The sequence below is a fragment of the Hordeum vulgare genome, chromosome 6H (assembly GCF_904849725.1).
Source record: "Hordeum vulgare subsp. vulgare chromosome 6H, MorexV3_pseudomolecules_assembly, whole genome shotgun sequence".
In the NCBI taxonomy this organism is placed as follows: Eukaryota; Viridiplantae; Streptophyta; class Magnoliopsida; order Poales; family Poaceae; genus Hordeum; species Hordeum vulgare.
In genome coordinates this window covers 554,614,015-554,630,908 of record NC_058523.1, presented here as the reverse complement: position 1 = coordinate 554,630,908, position 16,894 = coordinate 554,614,015, and the positions used below count along the sequence as shown (strand labels likewise).

Genomic DNA, 16,894 nt, shown 5'->3' with positions numbered 1-16,894 from the left:
TTAAAAAGCAAATGCATTTAGAAAGGAAAAGAAAATCAAAAAAAAAATATATAAAAAGGAAACAATACAAAGAATACTGCGTTTCCAGTGTTGTTTATTAGAGTAAAAAATAGTTGTAGCATGTAAGGTCTTGTTGACCAGTTGGTTACTGCAGCTTTGGTAATACCTAAATGTGCATGGTTTGAATCTTGCTTCTCACATAATATTTTTGGTGGTTTAAAAAATAAAGAAAACATGAACAGTGCTCAGGGTGTGTGCTTATGAAAAAAAATACAGCGTATACATGAATATGACCATCTTGCCTTTAGAGGTATCGATTAATCTGGACCGTTCTTGTGTTTAGGGGGGGTGTAGTGAAGCATAAGTGCTATAGTTTCTGTATGACACTCACATGGTTGTAGAAACATTCTGCATGTACATTTGGGGTTTGGAAAAGGACTGGAACATCCAAATATATTTCTTTTACGCTTAGAAATGGAGCCCAGAAGTCAAGAGACCCCAGTAGAATAGAGATTCTTGCCGAAGAGAAATAGTTGGCATAGTGATATACAGCAAGTAGAGAACTGAGACCACAATCACTTAGCTCTTATTGCAACATGCCTTTACTATTGCTTTTCTATAATAACAATATGAAGCACACTAGTTGCGTTTGATCCAATCAATTAAGATCCTTCAAAATAGAATTGTTCCAATGGATAAATTATAACTTTGTAGAGTTAATTGCAAACCTAATTGCAATACGATGGACCTGATTGGTGTTTGTTGTTACAGAGAATATGTCTGAAGCCGACAAAGCAAACAGAGTGGCGATCTCGTCAGGAGATTCGTCGCAGTCTCAGCCACAAGAGATCATCACCGTTAACAATCGCCCGCACATGTCGGTTGATGAGTTGCTCAAGGCAATAAAAGGAGCCAACGGCAAGCCGGTGCTTTTCGTCCCCTCCAGCGACGGCCGGCTGGCGGCGGTCGCCGTGGACGGTCTCCATCAGAATCTGGTGCCGGCCAATTCCTTTTCCGAAAAGAGGAACCAACAGGATTTCCGGGCCTGGCTGCTGCTCCTCACGTCGCTGGTCGCCACCGTAACCTTCACCGCGGGGCTCGCCCCGCCAGGCGGCTTCTGGGACGCCGACGATAGGGCAAACAGGCACATCGCTGGCACCTCGATCATGCGCGACAAGTTCCCCCGCAGGTACCTCGTCTTCTACTACAGCAACACCACCGCCTTCTTCGCGTCCCTGATGATCATCGGCATGCTCGCCAAGAACGTGTACAGCAAGGAGACCGTGGTCCTGAAGAACCGTATCTTCGTAGCCCTTGTAGGCCTTTGCTTCGTGAGCTTGGGGACTAGCTACATCACCGGCACCTGGGTCAGCCCCAAGGGAGGGGTTTACAACATCGTCATGTTTGTGCTAGTCATTTGCTACATGACCATGCACTGGGTTCTGGACTTCATCGTCTGGATGCAACGCCGTGCTACATAAAGTAAAAGATCGATTCACGGAACCATCGGTTTGTTGCTATGAGAGTGTGATATATCTATAAATCACTTCGTCTTGTATCTATAAATCCTGCTCTGGTTTTCTGGCACATGTTTCTATTTTGACACCATTTAAAAAAAAAGGAGGATGCATCCCCGGCCTCTGCATCTGGACGATGCATGCAGCCATTTTATTGATTATTCATCAAATCATTTACAAAGTAATACATCGGTGTGTCTGAAGCCATCATGTTGACAACACATGTCGTTACAAGTCTTTTTTGTTTGTAGATCACGCAAGTTTTATTACAAGTCTCTTTGGTTGTATGTCTTGAAAGCATCAATATCTCCTCTTGGCGCTTGGACCACTCCATGGAAAATGGTGGACTAAACGGAGACGATGAGAGAAATCTCTTCGTGCGCAGAGTTTTTACTCGTAAGCCAGCCAGAGACAATGTTCTCCTGGGATTTGAGAGAAAAACCTCACGCAATGGCGTTAGCTTTACTTGTTCTCCAAATAAAGTTATCATGTGACTTTAAAATCCAGTCGTTGGACACGTGTTGGTTGGCCGTTGAAGTGTCTCAGGCCCCTATTGGCCATTCCATCCTTGGGATTGCTCCACCCCCTTCAAACTGTTGTGGTTTGACTACCCTGTTTGATTCGACAAGTGTTTGCCTGAGCACCCCTCTCTGAGAGATATGAGTGAATTCCTTTAAGAGAAAACCCTAGAGCCTGAACTTAGTTAATAGTTATGCATCACGTAGAATTAAGTTGAGATCTGCTTGAGCTTATTACTCTTGAGAGCTACACACTCTCTTAGACGGTTATGCAGAAGACAACACATGTGAAGGTTTGGAGATTGCCTTGAACAAACTACCATGAATAAATTAACTCAAGTTCGAGGACACATCGTCTGCATCTAGGTCACGCGCAACAAGCTCCCCCGCAGATACTTCGTCTTCTACTACAACAACAACGTACCTCCTTCTTCGCGTCCCCGACGATCGGATTTTTTTTTCTTCATAGCCCTTGTCGCTTTCTGCTTCGTGAGCTTTGGGGACTAGCTAGCTACATCACTGGTACCTAGGTCAGCCCCAAGGGAGGGGTCTAGAACATCGCTGTGTTTGTGGTCATCATTTGTTGCATGTCCATGCATTGGGTTCTCAATTCCATTCTTTAGATGCAACGCCGTGCTACATAAAGTGAAAGATCGATCCCCGCAACCATCGGTTTGCTGCTATGAGTGAGCTATATGTAAGAAAAAAAATTGCAACCAGACCCCGACTTGTATCTCTAAATCCATGCCCTGGTTTTGCTGCACATGCTCCTATTTTGACACCATGGAGTTGTAATTTAGATCTCACAAACGCAGGGGGGAATGATTTAATAAATTGGACGTTTATGCCATTGAACTAGAGAATGGAAAACATAAGAATGTGTAGTTGAAGTTACTCAGTTCCATCACAAGAAAACTACAAGAACTCTATTGAAAGATTAACACGAAAATAAAGATATTTTCTGTGAGATTGGAAAGAATGAAAACATTTATTTGGATATGCATACACAGTAGACCTCACAGAAAAACATTATATGGTTCATAGTCCTATAATATAAAGCAAAAGACCCGAGTGTATGAGTCAGTCAAAAGCATTTATAGAAGCATGCGCCTGCAAGCATGATTAGCTACTGAGGCAAATCGATCAAAGAAAAGATATACGAGTATTAAAGGTGTCATTTGAATTTAGTATTGAATTTAATTATGTATGTATTGCGGTGTGATTTGAAGATGATGATCGAGTTCATTTAATATAGGGGGCAAAATAAACGCAGGATCTTGCAAACGCATGAACAAAATACAAGAAACAAATGGATGTCTGTGGCACGGTGACTACAGGGAAACGGGAAACATGAAAATGAGTAACAGAAGCTATTTATAACACAAGGAAAATACATGGCGAACTCTCACAAAAGATTAGCACAAAAACAAAGAACCTTTTCTATGGGGTTGGAATCAATGGAAACATTTCTTTAAAAATAACGCATACGAAGTAGTCCCGTAAATAAAACCAAACAAACTCTTCAGAAACAAAATCTGAAAGGGCAAAATCCTCAAAAGTTCTTATAAAATTCGTAAGGAACAATGTTTCTACTATACGAATTTAGGTTATGCTGGTCAACCCTCGACGCCTCCATTTGGACGCGGATCGAGCGGAGCACCGTATTAGCTGCTCCCCAAATTACAACTGTATGCCACTCCGCTCCGGAGCGGAGTTGCAGAGCGGAGGGAGTCCAAATGGGCTTTGAGTACGAGGAAACAAAACATCAACTCTGAGCACTCACCAGGATGATGATTGCAGATTTTTGACCCCCTTTAATCGATGCCCTGGTTCTCTGACGTCTCTTCCTTTTCGTCGTCATTGGTGGCCGTCGTATCGTCCTCGACATAGCTCTTGGCTTCGTATTGGTCGAGGAGCGCCCGCCAAGGCCTTCATGATCACCTTCTTCCTCGTCAAGATCTCAAACATCTCCATCTTGGAGCAAACCGCGAGCTCTGGCTCGAGATCACGATGGTGCGACCGTGGGCGGGTTGGACGTCGTCTAGAGAAAGAGATCGAAATCACTAATTGAGGAGTACTCCTTTCAAAGATCATTCCCTCCTCCCCAAGTTGCGACAAGTGGCGTACTGCATGTGTGCCACTTGTCACAACCAAGGAGTTTTCCTTTTTTTTTCATAGATCCTTATTTTTTAAATGTTTTATCTCTTAAACCGAGTGCCCAAATCTCGATCTGTTTTCACCGTTGGGTTCTTTGCGTCGAGATCTTCAAAACTAGATCCCATGATGATAGGTTTTGATGAACTTTTTTTCACGAAAAAACCCATACGAAGTAAACCGAACGGAAAAACGTGCCTCTCGCAATAGAAAAAAACACAAAAAACACGTGTTTTTCGTTTATGAGAGAAACCATGTCTTTCGTAGAAGCAAAACCGTGCTTCTCGCGAAAAAACAACAAAAACGCATTTTTCGTTTTCAAGAGGCACGGTTTGGCTCTCGTGAAAGCAAAATCTTGCCTCTCGTAGAAAAAACATATTTTTTCGCTCAATTTATTTTTGAAAAAAAATCATATAGATGCTAAGAAAGGCCGGTGAAAAACTGAAACATAAAAAAAAACATTTTAAAAAGCTGAAAACGCGTATGAAAAAATAAAAAAAAATTGAAAGAAAACACTCCAAATGCGACACACGACGACAGCTCAGAACGCTTCAAATGACATCATTAAGAGGGTCCGAAGGAGTGCTCTCTAACCAACCAGTTGTTTCGGAAAGAGATCGGCGGCTGGACGGTGTTTTCTCACGGAGCGAGCACAGGCCGGCCTGTCGAGAGGCCCGTAATATACTATATCCAGCCGGGGCTAAGCCTCGTGAGGCCCATGTGCATCCCGGGCCACGGTAAAGAAGAGCCGAGCAGAGAGGCTGGCTACTCTGTCTCTCTGCTCCGCTCGCCTCCTTCTTTCTTCGCCGGCAAGAAGAAGACGCGCTCCCCTCCCCTCCGTCGCCGGCCGACACGCCATGGCCGCCGGCCGGTTTCTTCCGCTGGCGTGCCGCCGCATCATCGCGGCCCTATCCCAGCCGTCCGCCCCCTCTTCCCGCGGTGAGCCCCGGCCTCATCCCCTCCCCCCTCCCCCTTCTTGATCCCCGCTGCTCAAATCCGAGCGCTTGTCCTCGGATCAGGGCACCGCAGCTCCCGGCGCCCCGGCGGCTGGGATTCTATGCGTTTTCCGTTTTGATTCTGTGAGCGGCCGCAGTGAGTGGTTCTATCGCGCACTCCGATTCGATTGGGATTTTATCTAGGTCGTGCGGATTGTGGGCGCCGGTGGTTGGGAGTTGAATTACCACTGCGTAGTAGAAATTCATTTAATTTAATCGAATTAGGACAGGCCAATGTTTTCTTTTCTTTACGCTGTGTTAAAATGATGCTGTAAATTGCAGGCCGCCAACAATCATAGTCTCAGTCAGTTCATGTTACTCCGTGGGGAATTCTTAGTTGCTGCAAGACTGGCAAATAGATTTAGCGTTTATCATTTCATCATATGTAGTATGTATGCAATGCATGTCAGCTGTTTGCACTTCTGCAACACGAGTGAGCCAACAGCCAGCTGAAGCTGAAGCATGTTTTCTCCATGGGGAAATTCATAGTTCCTGCAAGATTGGCAAATAAGCTGAAGCATTTTATTTTATTTTCACTTCATTTCATCATGTGTGTGTGTCAGATCCTTTTTACTTCTGCGGCGCGGATGAGCTAACGGCCAACCGGATACTCTCGTCATTGCAGGAATTTTCTTCCCTTCGCCTGCGACCGCAGGCTTGAGGTCCCTCCAGACGATCATCGAAGCAAGCAGCAACGCATCGGACGAGCGTCACCATGACCCGGAGGATCACAAGACCGACACCCTGCCGCAGCCAGCTTCGGTCCCGGCAGCAGCGGAGTCGAGCTTCATGGTCAGAGACGCATCGAGCCTGAAGATCTCGCCGAGGCATGACATGGCGATGATCTTCACTTGCAAGGTCTGCGAGACGAGGTCCGTGAAGATGGCGAGCCGTGACTCGTACGACAACGGGGTGGTGGTCGCACGCTGCGGGGGCTGCAACAACCTGCACCTGATGGCAGACAGGCTCGGCTGGTTTGGCCAGCCGGGGAGCATCGAGGACTTCCTGGCGGCGCAGGGGCAGGACGTGAAGAAAGGCGACACAGATACTTTCAGCTTCACCCTGGAGGACTTGGCCGGGTCTCAGGTCAAATCGAAGGAACCTTCTGGTGAAAATTAGGCCTTGCTGTGATACCTTGGCCTTCTGGTCCAGCAGCAGCTATAAAACTGTCACCTCCTTACCGAAACTTTGCGAGTTATTCACTCAGTTTCATGGCTTCTCAAGTGGAGTACAAGCTGTTAAGTTCAACTTAGATTAAAGCTGCAATAGTGAAGTGAATTTTCTGTAGTGGACTACCCACACTCTAGTATTTTGTGCTTTATCAGTTCTTGTCCAAGCATGTTTCCGAGAGAACAAAGATATTGAGATGTGACCTTCTGAACCTCTATCTAGTTTTACTGGAATATTGTGTCATTTTTGTGTGTGGAAGTATGATGAATCTGAATAGAGCTACAAATCCTGACCATGTAGTACAGCCAGAAACACGTTGCCATCTGCACTTCAATTTTTTTTTACACTGACTGAAGGCAACAAGTGAAGTGTTCCTCTGACATGTGCTATCATCAGCTAACCTGAAACGGATAACGCCTCTACATAAAAATTAGGGCATTCCTGATCAGCTGCCTGCTACTCAACATCCTGCTCTTTACATCTCCACAACAACAACAAAAAAGGTAAATCTGTTGTTATCTACACCTCATGCATGCTGTGAATAACAGAAAGCTCTAATAATTGTACATTTTCTGTTACGCAGAGAAAGAAAGAATTGATGAACGGATCGGCTGTATCTATCGACAGAGGGGGGGAGGGGGCGCCTCAGTGCTTCTGGAAGACTACCATGCAGAAGAAGGCTACGCAGCGGAAGATCACCCCGTTGGCCATGAGGACCCATAAACAGAGACTCCTGTTGCTGATGTCGTAGCCGTTACTTTGCAGAGAGCCGCACCGTGTTATCAACCACACCCCAGAGTAGCTGCAACCACGAACGAGCAATGGGGTGTTTGGTCAGAGACAATTTTACTTGCGAGCTCATTTATGTCAGGGAGGAATTTGATGGGAGGCATACATACTTGTGAGCGTTGGCGATCACGAACGCCTCCAGAGCCCACTTTGTGTAGCAAAGATCAGCTATGATACTGTCCTTCTGCTGAGTTGCTACCAAGGTGAGAACGACTGGGAGCAGTGCTGACCACTGCGAACAAAAGCATGTATCATGAGCAATCTACAAGGGAGTGTCAAGAGCTTTTTTTGATTTCATGGTCATCAAAATGCAATTGAGGAATTGAAGCATGTTTGAATACCAGTTGTGCGGAGCCTGGCTGGAAGAAGATGGCGAAGGTGTAGCCGATGCCCGTGACGCAGTACACAAGCGCAACGAGGACGACATAGTTCTCCCATATGGACGACCTGGGGTTGTTGAAGAAGTAGAACATGGAGAGGTAGACGATGGGCTTGACGATGGTGTTGAAGTGGTCGATGGTGTCCTTGGCCAGGAAGTAGGCCAGCGAGCTCATCCCCGAGGCCCTTTCTCTCCAGTAGTATATCTTGTCGAGGGCGAAGGATCTTAGGGCTCCGATTTTGCAAAGCAGGGCTGCGTCATGCATTCAGATTTCCATGAGTGGACCTCGAGAGCTGGTCAGCTAGATATGCAGATTCGGGGCTTGCTCGAGAGAAAGAGAAGGCAGGCCAGACTTACAGACAGCGATGACAGTGTAAGTGTACCCAAGCGCTCCAAACGTTTCGTCGCTCACTTTGGCCAGCGTCCCCAGGCATATCCCGGCGAGGCAGAGTATCAGGTAGTCGACAGCCAGTATCCTTGCTTCCCGGAGCCTCTGCTTGCCAACCCTGAAGACATAAACCCCGAGATGAACTGGAGAAGAATTCCCCAGGAAATGAGATCTTCAATACACAGATGAGAGATACCTTACCTTCCCAGGAAGTACCTGTACTGCCTAAGGATGCCGGGAGTGCAGCGGTTTGACAGATCTAAGGTTGACTTGTTATAGTCAAACTCATCCTTCTTCTGCATGATGGTGTCTTTGATATTTGCCCACATTTCTGATGCAAAAGATGGGCCTGCGTCCGCACCAGGAGAAGAAGGGTCCGCGCCTCCTCTCGACGAAGATTCGGATCCGGAGGAGCTCTGCAGCATGTCCCGTGGAACATCATAGCTGTTGTGCAGCATCCATCTGAGCGGCAGGTCCTTCACGGTTACGCCCGCGCTCATGTTTGGCTTCACGATGCCCTCCAAGATGTCGATGTAGTAGTCGGGTGGGTTCACGCGATCCGGCACGACAATGCCCAGCCCTGAGAAGTATTCTTCCACCTTCTTTACTGGGCCGTGGTAGACGGTCATCCCCCCTTTCGCGAGAAGTATCAAGTCATCAAACATTCTGTACAGCGTGTAGCTGAGACGGCAAAAGGGCTTTGTTTCAGTCAGGGAGAAGCGCAGGCGGTGAGGCAAACATATACCCTTCTGCATTTGAGGTTGAAAGCAAACCTGGGCTGATGAACAACCATGGAGATGTTGACGCCTTCAAGAGCTTCCCGGCGAAGGGCACGGAGAAGAAGCAGGGAGGATGCACTATCCAAACCTGAAGTTGGCTCATCTAAGATCAACACCGAAGGTTCCATGACCATTTCTACACCGACGTTGACTCTCTTGCGCTGGCCACCGGAGATGCCACGCTGCTCCACCGTCCCGACCAGAGAATCTCGGACTGCCTGCAGCCCCAAAGACTCAATGACCCTCTCCACGACGAGGACCTTTTCGGCTTTCGACATGTCTGCTGCAAGCCTGGGATTCAATAACATACAGTAAGTTCACTTTTGTTATAGCTGAAAAGGTAGATGGCCCACTCTACTTGGGCAAATACCTGCATCTTGCATTGAACCATAGATTTTCTTCAACTGTTAGGTTGCCATGGACAATGTCATCCTGGGGAACAAAGCCGATGATCCTCTTGTACGCACGAAGCGGCTCGACTTTACCATTGATGAGCACCAAGCCTGATGTGTCACAACCAGTTGCCTTGCCGGCGACAGCACTCAGAAATGTGGTCTTACCAGCACCAGATGGGCCCATGACGGCAGCTACGCGGCCAGGCATGAGCTTTCCTGTCACGGACCTCAAGATCTTCTTCTTGCTCCCCTTCAGCGTCAGAGTTAGGTCCTTGAACGCGACCTCAATGGGCATTCTCGAACCTTGTTCGTGCTCTTTGGCCATGTTTACCACACCAGACAAGGTCAAGTTGTTATCATTCTCCTCCATCTCCTGTTGAATTGCCTTTTCCTTCTCGATTTGACCGTATGCGTACTTGAAAATCTGGCTCCGGCTGTGCATCTGCTTCCCTTTTGGCATCTTCTTGCCAGTCTTGTCTCCAATTTCCACATGGAATCCTTCAGGGCCATCCGGGTTGTCTTCAATGGAGCTCATCATGTCGGTGAGGTTGTTATTTTTTCCAGCCCCATCCATTCCAGCTGAAGGCATGCCTTTCGATGACATCCCCGCTGCCTGTCCCGGCTTCTGCTTGCGCGAGAAGGTGCGGGACAGTTGTGACTGAAGGCCGGTGCTAGCCTTCTTGGCGACATCTCTAGCTGTTTTCCACCTCTCACGAGCCTGCGCTGTCTCTTTCGCATACCTCGCAGCAGCCTCTCGAGATTTCGCTTGCTTTTTCTCACGGTTGGTTAGAAGTTGGCCAGAGAAATTGTAGATGATCAGAAGGACTAAACAAGAGGCAATCTGCGGAGCCGCAGAAAAGAACAGAAGACAAGTGTTAGTTCAACCAAAGCAGCTACGGCTTCCAAAAGGATAATAATTAACCATGATATCGATTCGCTTAGTGGCATTACCACTAGCAACATGCCGAAGATCGTAATGTCCTGATTGACAGAGTTGGGCGGACATGCGCTCTTCTTGTAGCATCCTGCAGGGAAGAAGAAGGCCACATTTAGGACGCGCACAGATCAAGAAGACCGTGCAGGGTATGGATTCCAACTCCTCTACAATGAGAAGCAGTTGAGCTTACTGGTTTGTGTAGTCGATCCCTTCCTGCAGTAAAACCTGCAAAAGCACACCTGATACTCTGAGCATCTGAACAGATAAACACCCGAGCAATCGACTGCGGGAAGAGCACGCGCGCTAAATATACCACCGGCGCGGGGTATATGGTTACGATCAACGGTTGTGAAGGAACTACAACGTTGAAACATCAGATAGATAGGATTACCCACTACTACAAGGGATCTTCTGGGTCGTGCTCGGGCAGTAGAATCCGGCCGGGCAGAAAACGTCGTCGGTGCTCATCACATCTGCCCAGTTGTCAGCACTGCCACATGTGTGGTTTGGGTTCCCAGCAGGCGGTTGGTAATTGTATCTGGAATGCATCTCCAGTATCAAGGAATGATGAAGCTATTATACTCGGTGTCGAATTTCAGAAGTTGCGAGGGCAGCCGACTTACGGGTCGCAGATGCCCGTAGTCTTGTTCAGGGTGGACTGTGGGCAGTATGCTCCAAGAGGGCAAGCTGGGCATGACAGAATTAAACACAGAGAGAAATCAGTATAACAATTTCCTTTCTTTTAAAAATTTAGTTAGCATAAGTGCATATATCTTGAAACATTCAATTTGCTTCTTTCTGATCAACTCAGAAATGGAAAATATTTGCTGGAAAACAGTGCTGTTCTTTTTGAAAGTGATTTTGGCATGGGTTGATGAGAGCTAACTTACGTATCATGCAGGTGAGGGCATGGGGGCAGAAGAAGCCGGGGCAGCAGGCCTGGCAGTCGTCGGCGCGGTAGGGTATGTCCTTGGCGTCCTGGAGGTCGACCTTCTGATCGCCGGCGCTGCAGGCCCAGCCGGGCTCGCAGCCGTCGATCCAGGAGGAAAGATTGCAGTTCTTGTTGGGCCTGACGTAGCTCTTCTCCCACCTGGTCTCCTCCCCGCTCTCTATCAGGCTGTTGAAGTAGAACTTCATCTCCGCCGCCGTGCACACGCGCTGGTGCAGGTCACCTGCCGACGGCGAACAATCGGCCATCAGTCATCACACACACGAAAGGTGGTGTCGGCGTCGATCGAGCAGAGTTGGAGGCACGCAGGTTTGAAATGGCATTCCGTTGATTTTCAGTGAAATGTGACAACAGTTCAGAATTTTGGGAAATGATCGACAGCAGAGCTGATCGTCATCGTGGATTGGTACCATTGGTCTGCTTCATGCAGTTGTTGAGGAAGGACGTGTCCTTGGTGAAGTTGAAGGCCGCGTCCCACTCCGAATCCCTGCACCGGAGTCCGAATCCGAGATCACGACACGAGACCGACCGCGCAGGAAAAACGAAGAAGAAGAAGGGATATATATATATATGTGCGTACGTGTCCTTGATGCAGTAGCCGAGCTGGCCGCGGATGGAGCGGGCGAAGGTGGCGGTGAGGCCCTTGAGGCGCTTGTTGACGATCTCGGCGACGACGGGGTTGCCGACGAGGCCCTTGCCGCCGGCGCCCGCGGCGGCGCCGCCGCCGACCCCGTCGCCGCCGTAGTCGTCCTGGTCGATGGCGTGCTCCTCGAAGGAGAGGCGCGGGACGACGAGGGCGTGGTCCTGGAAGGAGAGGCGCGGGGCGACGGTGTAGGCGGGGCTGCCGATGGCGATGGCGCGCGCGGCGGCGGCGGAGGTGAGGAGGAGCAGCGCGGCGGCGAGCTGCGGCGCCGCCACACGGGCCATGGGCTGGGCGACGGACGGGCGGAGGGAGGACGCTCGGTGGAGCTGCAGGGTGGGCGCCTCTGGGCCTAGGTGGTAGGCATTGGTGGTGGCTGGCATTGGGAGGGGGAGGAGGGCTCTCGGCTGGCCGGGTGGGTGGGATGGGAGGAGGAGAGGGGAGCTCGCGGGGGTGGTGGTGGCCGAGAGCAGAAATAGGAGCTAGCTAGCGCTGGCCGCGCCCGCGCGCGCGGGGAAGCGGGAGGCTGGTCGGGACTACGGCCCGCCAAGTTATGATAAGCCCATTCGGCAGTGCGTTGTTGGGCCTCGCGCCTCGTTAATCTGAACTGGACCTTTGCCTTCTTCTTCTACTCATGACTGATATTGTATCCGAGGGTGCAAAGGCATCACACATGGTCTCGCAAATTTGATGTTTTTATAAACATTTTCCTATATGTCTGGAGAAAAAAATTAAGTTTTATGAAGATTTTTATAAATGGTACGAACATTGTTTCATGTAATAATAAACATTCAAGGAAATTGTGTGCACATTTTATTTTATATTTTTAAGTGTTATGAACATTTTTTATAAATGCTATGAATATATTTTTATATGTCATGGCATTTCTAAAAATTATATGAATGTTTTTTTACATTTGATGATCTTTTTAAATATGTCATGAACATTTTTTTATATGTTGTGACCATTTTAGTCAACATGCTTCAGAACTTTTTAAATCTGCATGAAAAAAAATTACCCGTTAGCTTTATTTTTTCCATCTTCTTACTGTGTGCTTGAAAAACTTTAGAAAATATAAAAATATTTCTCGCTTCTTTTCGATTTTTCTTTCTTGTTCAATTAGTTGTAGTATTAAAAGTAAACCCAAAAAGATTTCCTCTTTCTTATTGGAAGCTTCTCCGTGCAAATACTTTTTCTTGTTTTTGTTTTCTTGTAGTTTTTCCTTCTTGCCTAAGAAGAACAAAAACTCCAAAAGTATTTCAGCTTGTTTCTCTAAACTTCTTTCCCATTTGTTGAGTTATAAAAGGAGAAGATCACGGTGAAAATGTTGAGTGACTCTCATATGCTTTGTTGTTCACCTAACGAAGAGCCAACATTACCATGTCTTCTCCTTTGTTTAAAACCGCACTGCAGATTCCAGCTTAGTCCACGGCACCCTTGCACTTTTATTATTATCATATCATTTGATTGTGCAAGTGAAATGCAATAATGACGATATTTGATGAAGTATTCGTGGCAAAGGAAACAGGAATGAAATTTTCTTGCTTTCGTTTTGGTAAATATGTTGGCTCGTTCAATCTTGATTCGATATATCATGAGAAAACATGTTTGTGATAACAATTAGAGATCACAGATTTTCATGTCATGCTTAAACAGCTAGGAGTTAAGAATGGTTTACATTGTGTGTCAACGACTCAACGTGCATTAAGATGGTTATGATGTTGATATGGCAATATGGTATTTTTCCTCTGAGTAATTCAAGTGGTTTGACTTGGCCCATGTAGAAATATGTAGTTGATTCAAAACCAAAGTAGTCTTCTGTTGGAAATATGCCCTAGAGGCAATAATAAATTAGTTATTATTATATTTCTTAGTTCATGATAATCGTTTATTATCCATGCTATAATTGTATTGATTGGAAACACAATACTTGTGTGGATACATAGACAAAACATTGTCCCTAGTAAGCCTCTAGTTGACTAGCTCGTTGATCAAAGATGGTCAAGGTTTCCTGGCCATAGGCAAGTGTTGTCACTTGATAACGGGATCACATCATTAGGAGAATCATGTGATGGACTAGACCCAAACTAATAGACGTAGCATGTTGATCGTGTCACTTTATTGCTACTATTTTCTGCGTGTCAAGTATTTATTCCTATGACCATGAGATCATATAAATTACTAACACCGGACGAATACTTTGTGTGTGTCAAACGTCGCAACGTAACTGGGTGACTATAAAGATGCTCTACAGGTATCTCCGAAGGTGTTCTAAGTTAGTATGGATCGAGACTGAGATTTGTCGCTCCGTGTGACGGAGAGGTATCTCGGGGCCCACTCGGTAATACAACATCACACATAAGCCTTGCAAGCAATGTGACTTAGTGTAAGTTGCGGGATCTTGTATTACGGAACGAGTAAACAGACTTGCCGGTAAACGAGATTGAAATAGGTATACGGATACTGACGATGGAATCTCGGGCAAGTAACATACCGAAGGACAAAGGGAATGACATACGGGATTATATGAATCCTTGGCACTAAGGTTCAAACGATAAGATCTTCGTAGAATATGTAGGATCCAATATGGGCATCCAGGTCCCGCTATTGGATATTGACCGAGGAGTCTCTCGGGTCATGTCTACATAGTTCTCGAACCCGCAGGATCTGCACACTTAAGGTTCGACGTTGTTTTATGCGTATTTGAGTTATATGGTTGGTTACCGAATGTTGTTCGGAGTCCCGGATGAGATCACAGACGTCAGGAGGGTTTCCGGAATGGTCCGGAAATGAAGATTGATATATAGGATGACCTCATTTGATTACCGGAAGTTTTTCGAAGTTACCGGGAATGTACCGGGAATGACGAATGGGTTCCGGGAGTTCACCGGGGGGGCAACCCACCCCGAAGAAGCCCATAGGCCATGAGGGTGGCGCACCAGCCCTTAGTGGGCTGGTGGGACAGCCCAAAGGGGCCCTATGCGCCTAAGAAAGAAAAATCAAAGAGAGAAAAAAAAAGAGAAGGTGGGAAGGGAAGGAAGGACTCCCACCCACCAAAGCAAGTCCAACTCGGTTTGGGGGGGGAGACCTTCCCCCTTGGCTCGGCCGACCCCCTTGGGGCTCCTTGAGCCCCAAGGCAAGGTCCCCTCCCTCCCACCTATATATACGGAGGTTTTAGGGCTGATTTGAGACGACTTTTCCACGGCAGCCCGACCACATACCTCCACGGTTTTTCCTCTAGATCGCGTTTCTGCGGAGCTCGGGCGGAGCCCTGCTGAGACGAGATCATCACCAACCTCCGGAGCGCCGTCACGCTGCCGGAGAACTCTTCTACCTCTCCGTCTCTCTTGCTGGATCAAGAAGGCCGAGATCATCGTCGAGCTGTACGTGTGCTGAACGCGGAGGTGCCGTCCGTTCGGTACTATATCGTGGGACTGATCGCGGGATTGTTCCCGGGGCGGATCGAGGGACGTGAGGACGTTCCACTACATCAACCGCGTTCACTAACGCTTCTGTTGTACGGTCTACAAGGGTACGTAGATCACTCATCCCCTCTCGTAGATGGACATCACCTTGATAGGTCTTCGTGCGCGTAGGAAATTTTTTGTTTCCCATGCGACGTTCCCCAACATCTTCATGATATTTAAATTCAGAGTGCTCATATCCTACTCATGACAGTGCTCAATGTTAATTATTTTCAATGCATGTCCATGACCGTTGTTGCTCTCTAGTTGGTCGCTTCCCAACCTATTTCTTGCCTTCACGAGTACTAAGCGGGAATGTTGCTTGTGCATCCAATATCCTGAAACCAAGTTATTCCACATGAGTCTGTCATACCTACCTATATGCGGTATTACCCTACCATTTCAAGTAAATTTGCATTTGCCACCTTGAAAACATTGAAATAAACATCTATTTTGTGCACTCGTACCGCTCATGGAGCGACGGGCAATCCTTATCTTCCATGCTAAGTAAGTTATGTTGGAAATATGCCCTAGAGGCAATAATAAATTAGTTATTATTATATTTCTTAGTTCATGATAATCGTTTATTATCCATGCTATAATTGTATTGATTGGAAACACAATACTTGTGTGGATACATAGACAAAACACTGTCCCTAGTAAGCCTCTAGTTGACTAGCTCGTTAATCAAAGATGGTCAAGGTTTCCTGGCCATAGGCAAGTGTTGTCACTTGATAACGGGATCACATCATTAGGAGAATCATGTGATGGACTAGACCCAAACTAATAGACGTAGCATGTTGATCGTGTCATTTTGTTGCTACTGTTTTCTGCGTGTCAAGTATTTATTCCTATGACCATGAGATCATATAACTCACTGACACCGGAGGAATGCTTTGTGTGTATCAAACGTCGCAACGTAACTGGGTGACTATAAAGATGCTCTACAGGTATCTCCGAAGGTGTTAGTTGAGTTAGTATGGATCGAGACTGGGATTTGTCACTCCGTGTGACGGAGAGGTATCTCGGGGCCCACTCGGTAATACAACATCACACACAAGCCTTGCAAGCAATGTGACTTAGTGTAAGTTGCGGGATCTTGTATTACGGAACGAGTAAAGAGACTTGCCGGTAAACGAGATTGAAATAGGTATGCGGATACTGACGATCGAATCTCGGGCAAGTAACATACCGAAGGACAAAGGGAATGACATACGGGATTATATGAATCCTTGGCACTGAGGTTCAAACGATAAGATCTTCGTAGAATATGTAGGATCCAATATGGGCATCCAGGTCCCGCTATTGGATATTGACCGAGGAGTCACTCGGGTCATGTCTACATAGTTCTCGAACCCGCAGGGTCTGCACACTTAAGGTTCGACGATGTTTTATGCGTATTTGAGTTATATGGTTGGTTACCGAATGTTGTTCGGAGTCCCGGATGAGATCACGGACGTCATGAGGGTTTCCGGAATGGTCCGGAAACGAAGATTGATATATAGGATGACCTCATTTGGTTACCGGAAGGTTTTCGTGCATTACCGGAAAAGTTTCGGGCTCATCGGTAGTGTATCGGGAGTGCCGGGAGGGGTGCCGGGGACCATCGGGAGGGGTGTCACGCCCCAAGGGGTCTCATGGGCTATGGGAAGAGATAAACCAGCCCCTAGTGGGCTGGAATAAGTTCCCACTAAGGCCCATAAGGTTTGAGAAGGAAAAAACACAAGGTGGAAAGAGTTTCCAAGTGGGAAGGTGGAATCCTACTCCAAGTAGGATTGGAGTAGGACTCCTCCACCTCCAATTTCGGCCAAACCTTTAGG

The 16,894-nt window shown here is 47.1% G+C and overlaps 2 protein-coding genes across 2 annotated transcripts; one reads left to right on the top strand and one right to left on the bottom strand.

The window, feature by feature from the left end:
• Window positions 1-4,957: 4,957 nt before the first annotated feature.
• LOC123403400 (DNL-type zinc finger protein) lies at window positions 4,958-6,597 on the top strand. The gene is made up of 2 exons (XM_045097335.1): window positions 4,958-5,128; window positions 5,810-6,597. The coding sequence occupies exons 1-2, from the start codon at window positions 5,047-5,049 to the stop codon at window positions 6,301-6,303; spliced, it is 576 nt and encodes a 191-aa protein (XP_044953270.1). The 5' UTR covers window positions 4,958-5,046; the 3' UTR covers window positions 6,304-6,597.
• Window positions 6,463-11,993, bottom strand: LOC123405879 (ABC transporter G family member 28-like). Its single transcript, XM_045099403.1, has 13 exons — window positions 11,381-11,993; window positions 10,912-11,193; window positions 10,645-10,708; window positions 10,413-10,559; window positions 10,212-10,246; window positions 10,036-10,109; window positions 9,060-9,925; window positions 8,684-8,980; window positions 8,112-8,591; window positions 7,880-8,028; window positions 7,485-7,774; window positions 7,254-7,375; window positions 6,463-7,156 (listed from the first exon to the last, which is right to left on the bottom strand). Exons 1-13 carry the CDS (start codon window positions 11,991-11,993, stop codon window positions 7,000-7,002), a joined length of 3,576 nt encoding a protein of 1,191 aa, XP_044955338.1. The 3' UTR covers window positions 6,463-6,999.
• Between the last annotated feature and the right edge of the window lie 4,901 nt (window positions 11,994-16,894).

What these genes read in the sequence shown, in the direction of transcription:
- LOC123405879 (XM_045099403.1), bottom strand. Translation starts at nt 11,993, where the DNA reads ATGCCAGCCACCACCAATGCCTACCACCTAGGCCCAGAGGCGCCCACC. An exon ending in TGGTTCAATGCAAGATGCAG is followed by an intron (nt 8,981 to 9,059) that starts GTATTTGCCCAA and finishes ATTGAATCCCAG; the next exon opens with GCTTGCAGCAGACATGTCGA. An exon ending in TTACACTGTCATCGCTGTCT is followed by an intron (nt 7,775 to 7,879) that starts GTAAGTCTGGCC and finishes TGCATGACGCAG; the next exon opens with CCCTGCTTTGCAAAATCGGA.
- LOC123403400 (XM_045097335.1), top strand. Translation starts at nt 5,047, where the DNA reads ATGGCCGCCGGCCGGTTTCTTCCGCTGGCGTGCCGCCGCATCATCGCG. An exon ending in GTCCGCCCCCTCTTCCCGCG is followed by an intron (nt 5,129 to 5,809) that starts GTGAGCCCCGGC and finishes TCGTCATTGCAG; the next exon opens with GAATTTTCTTCCCTTCGCCT.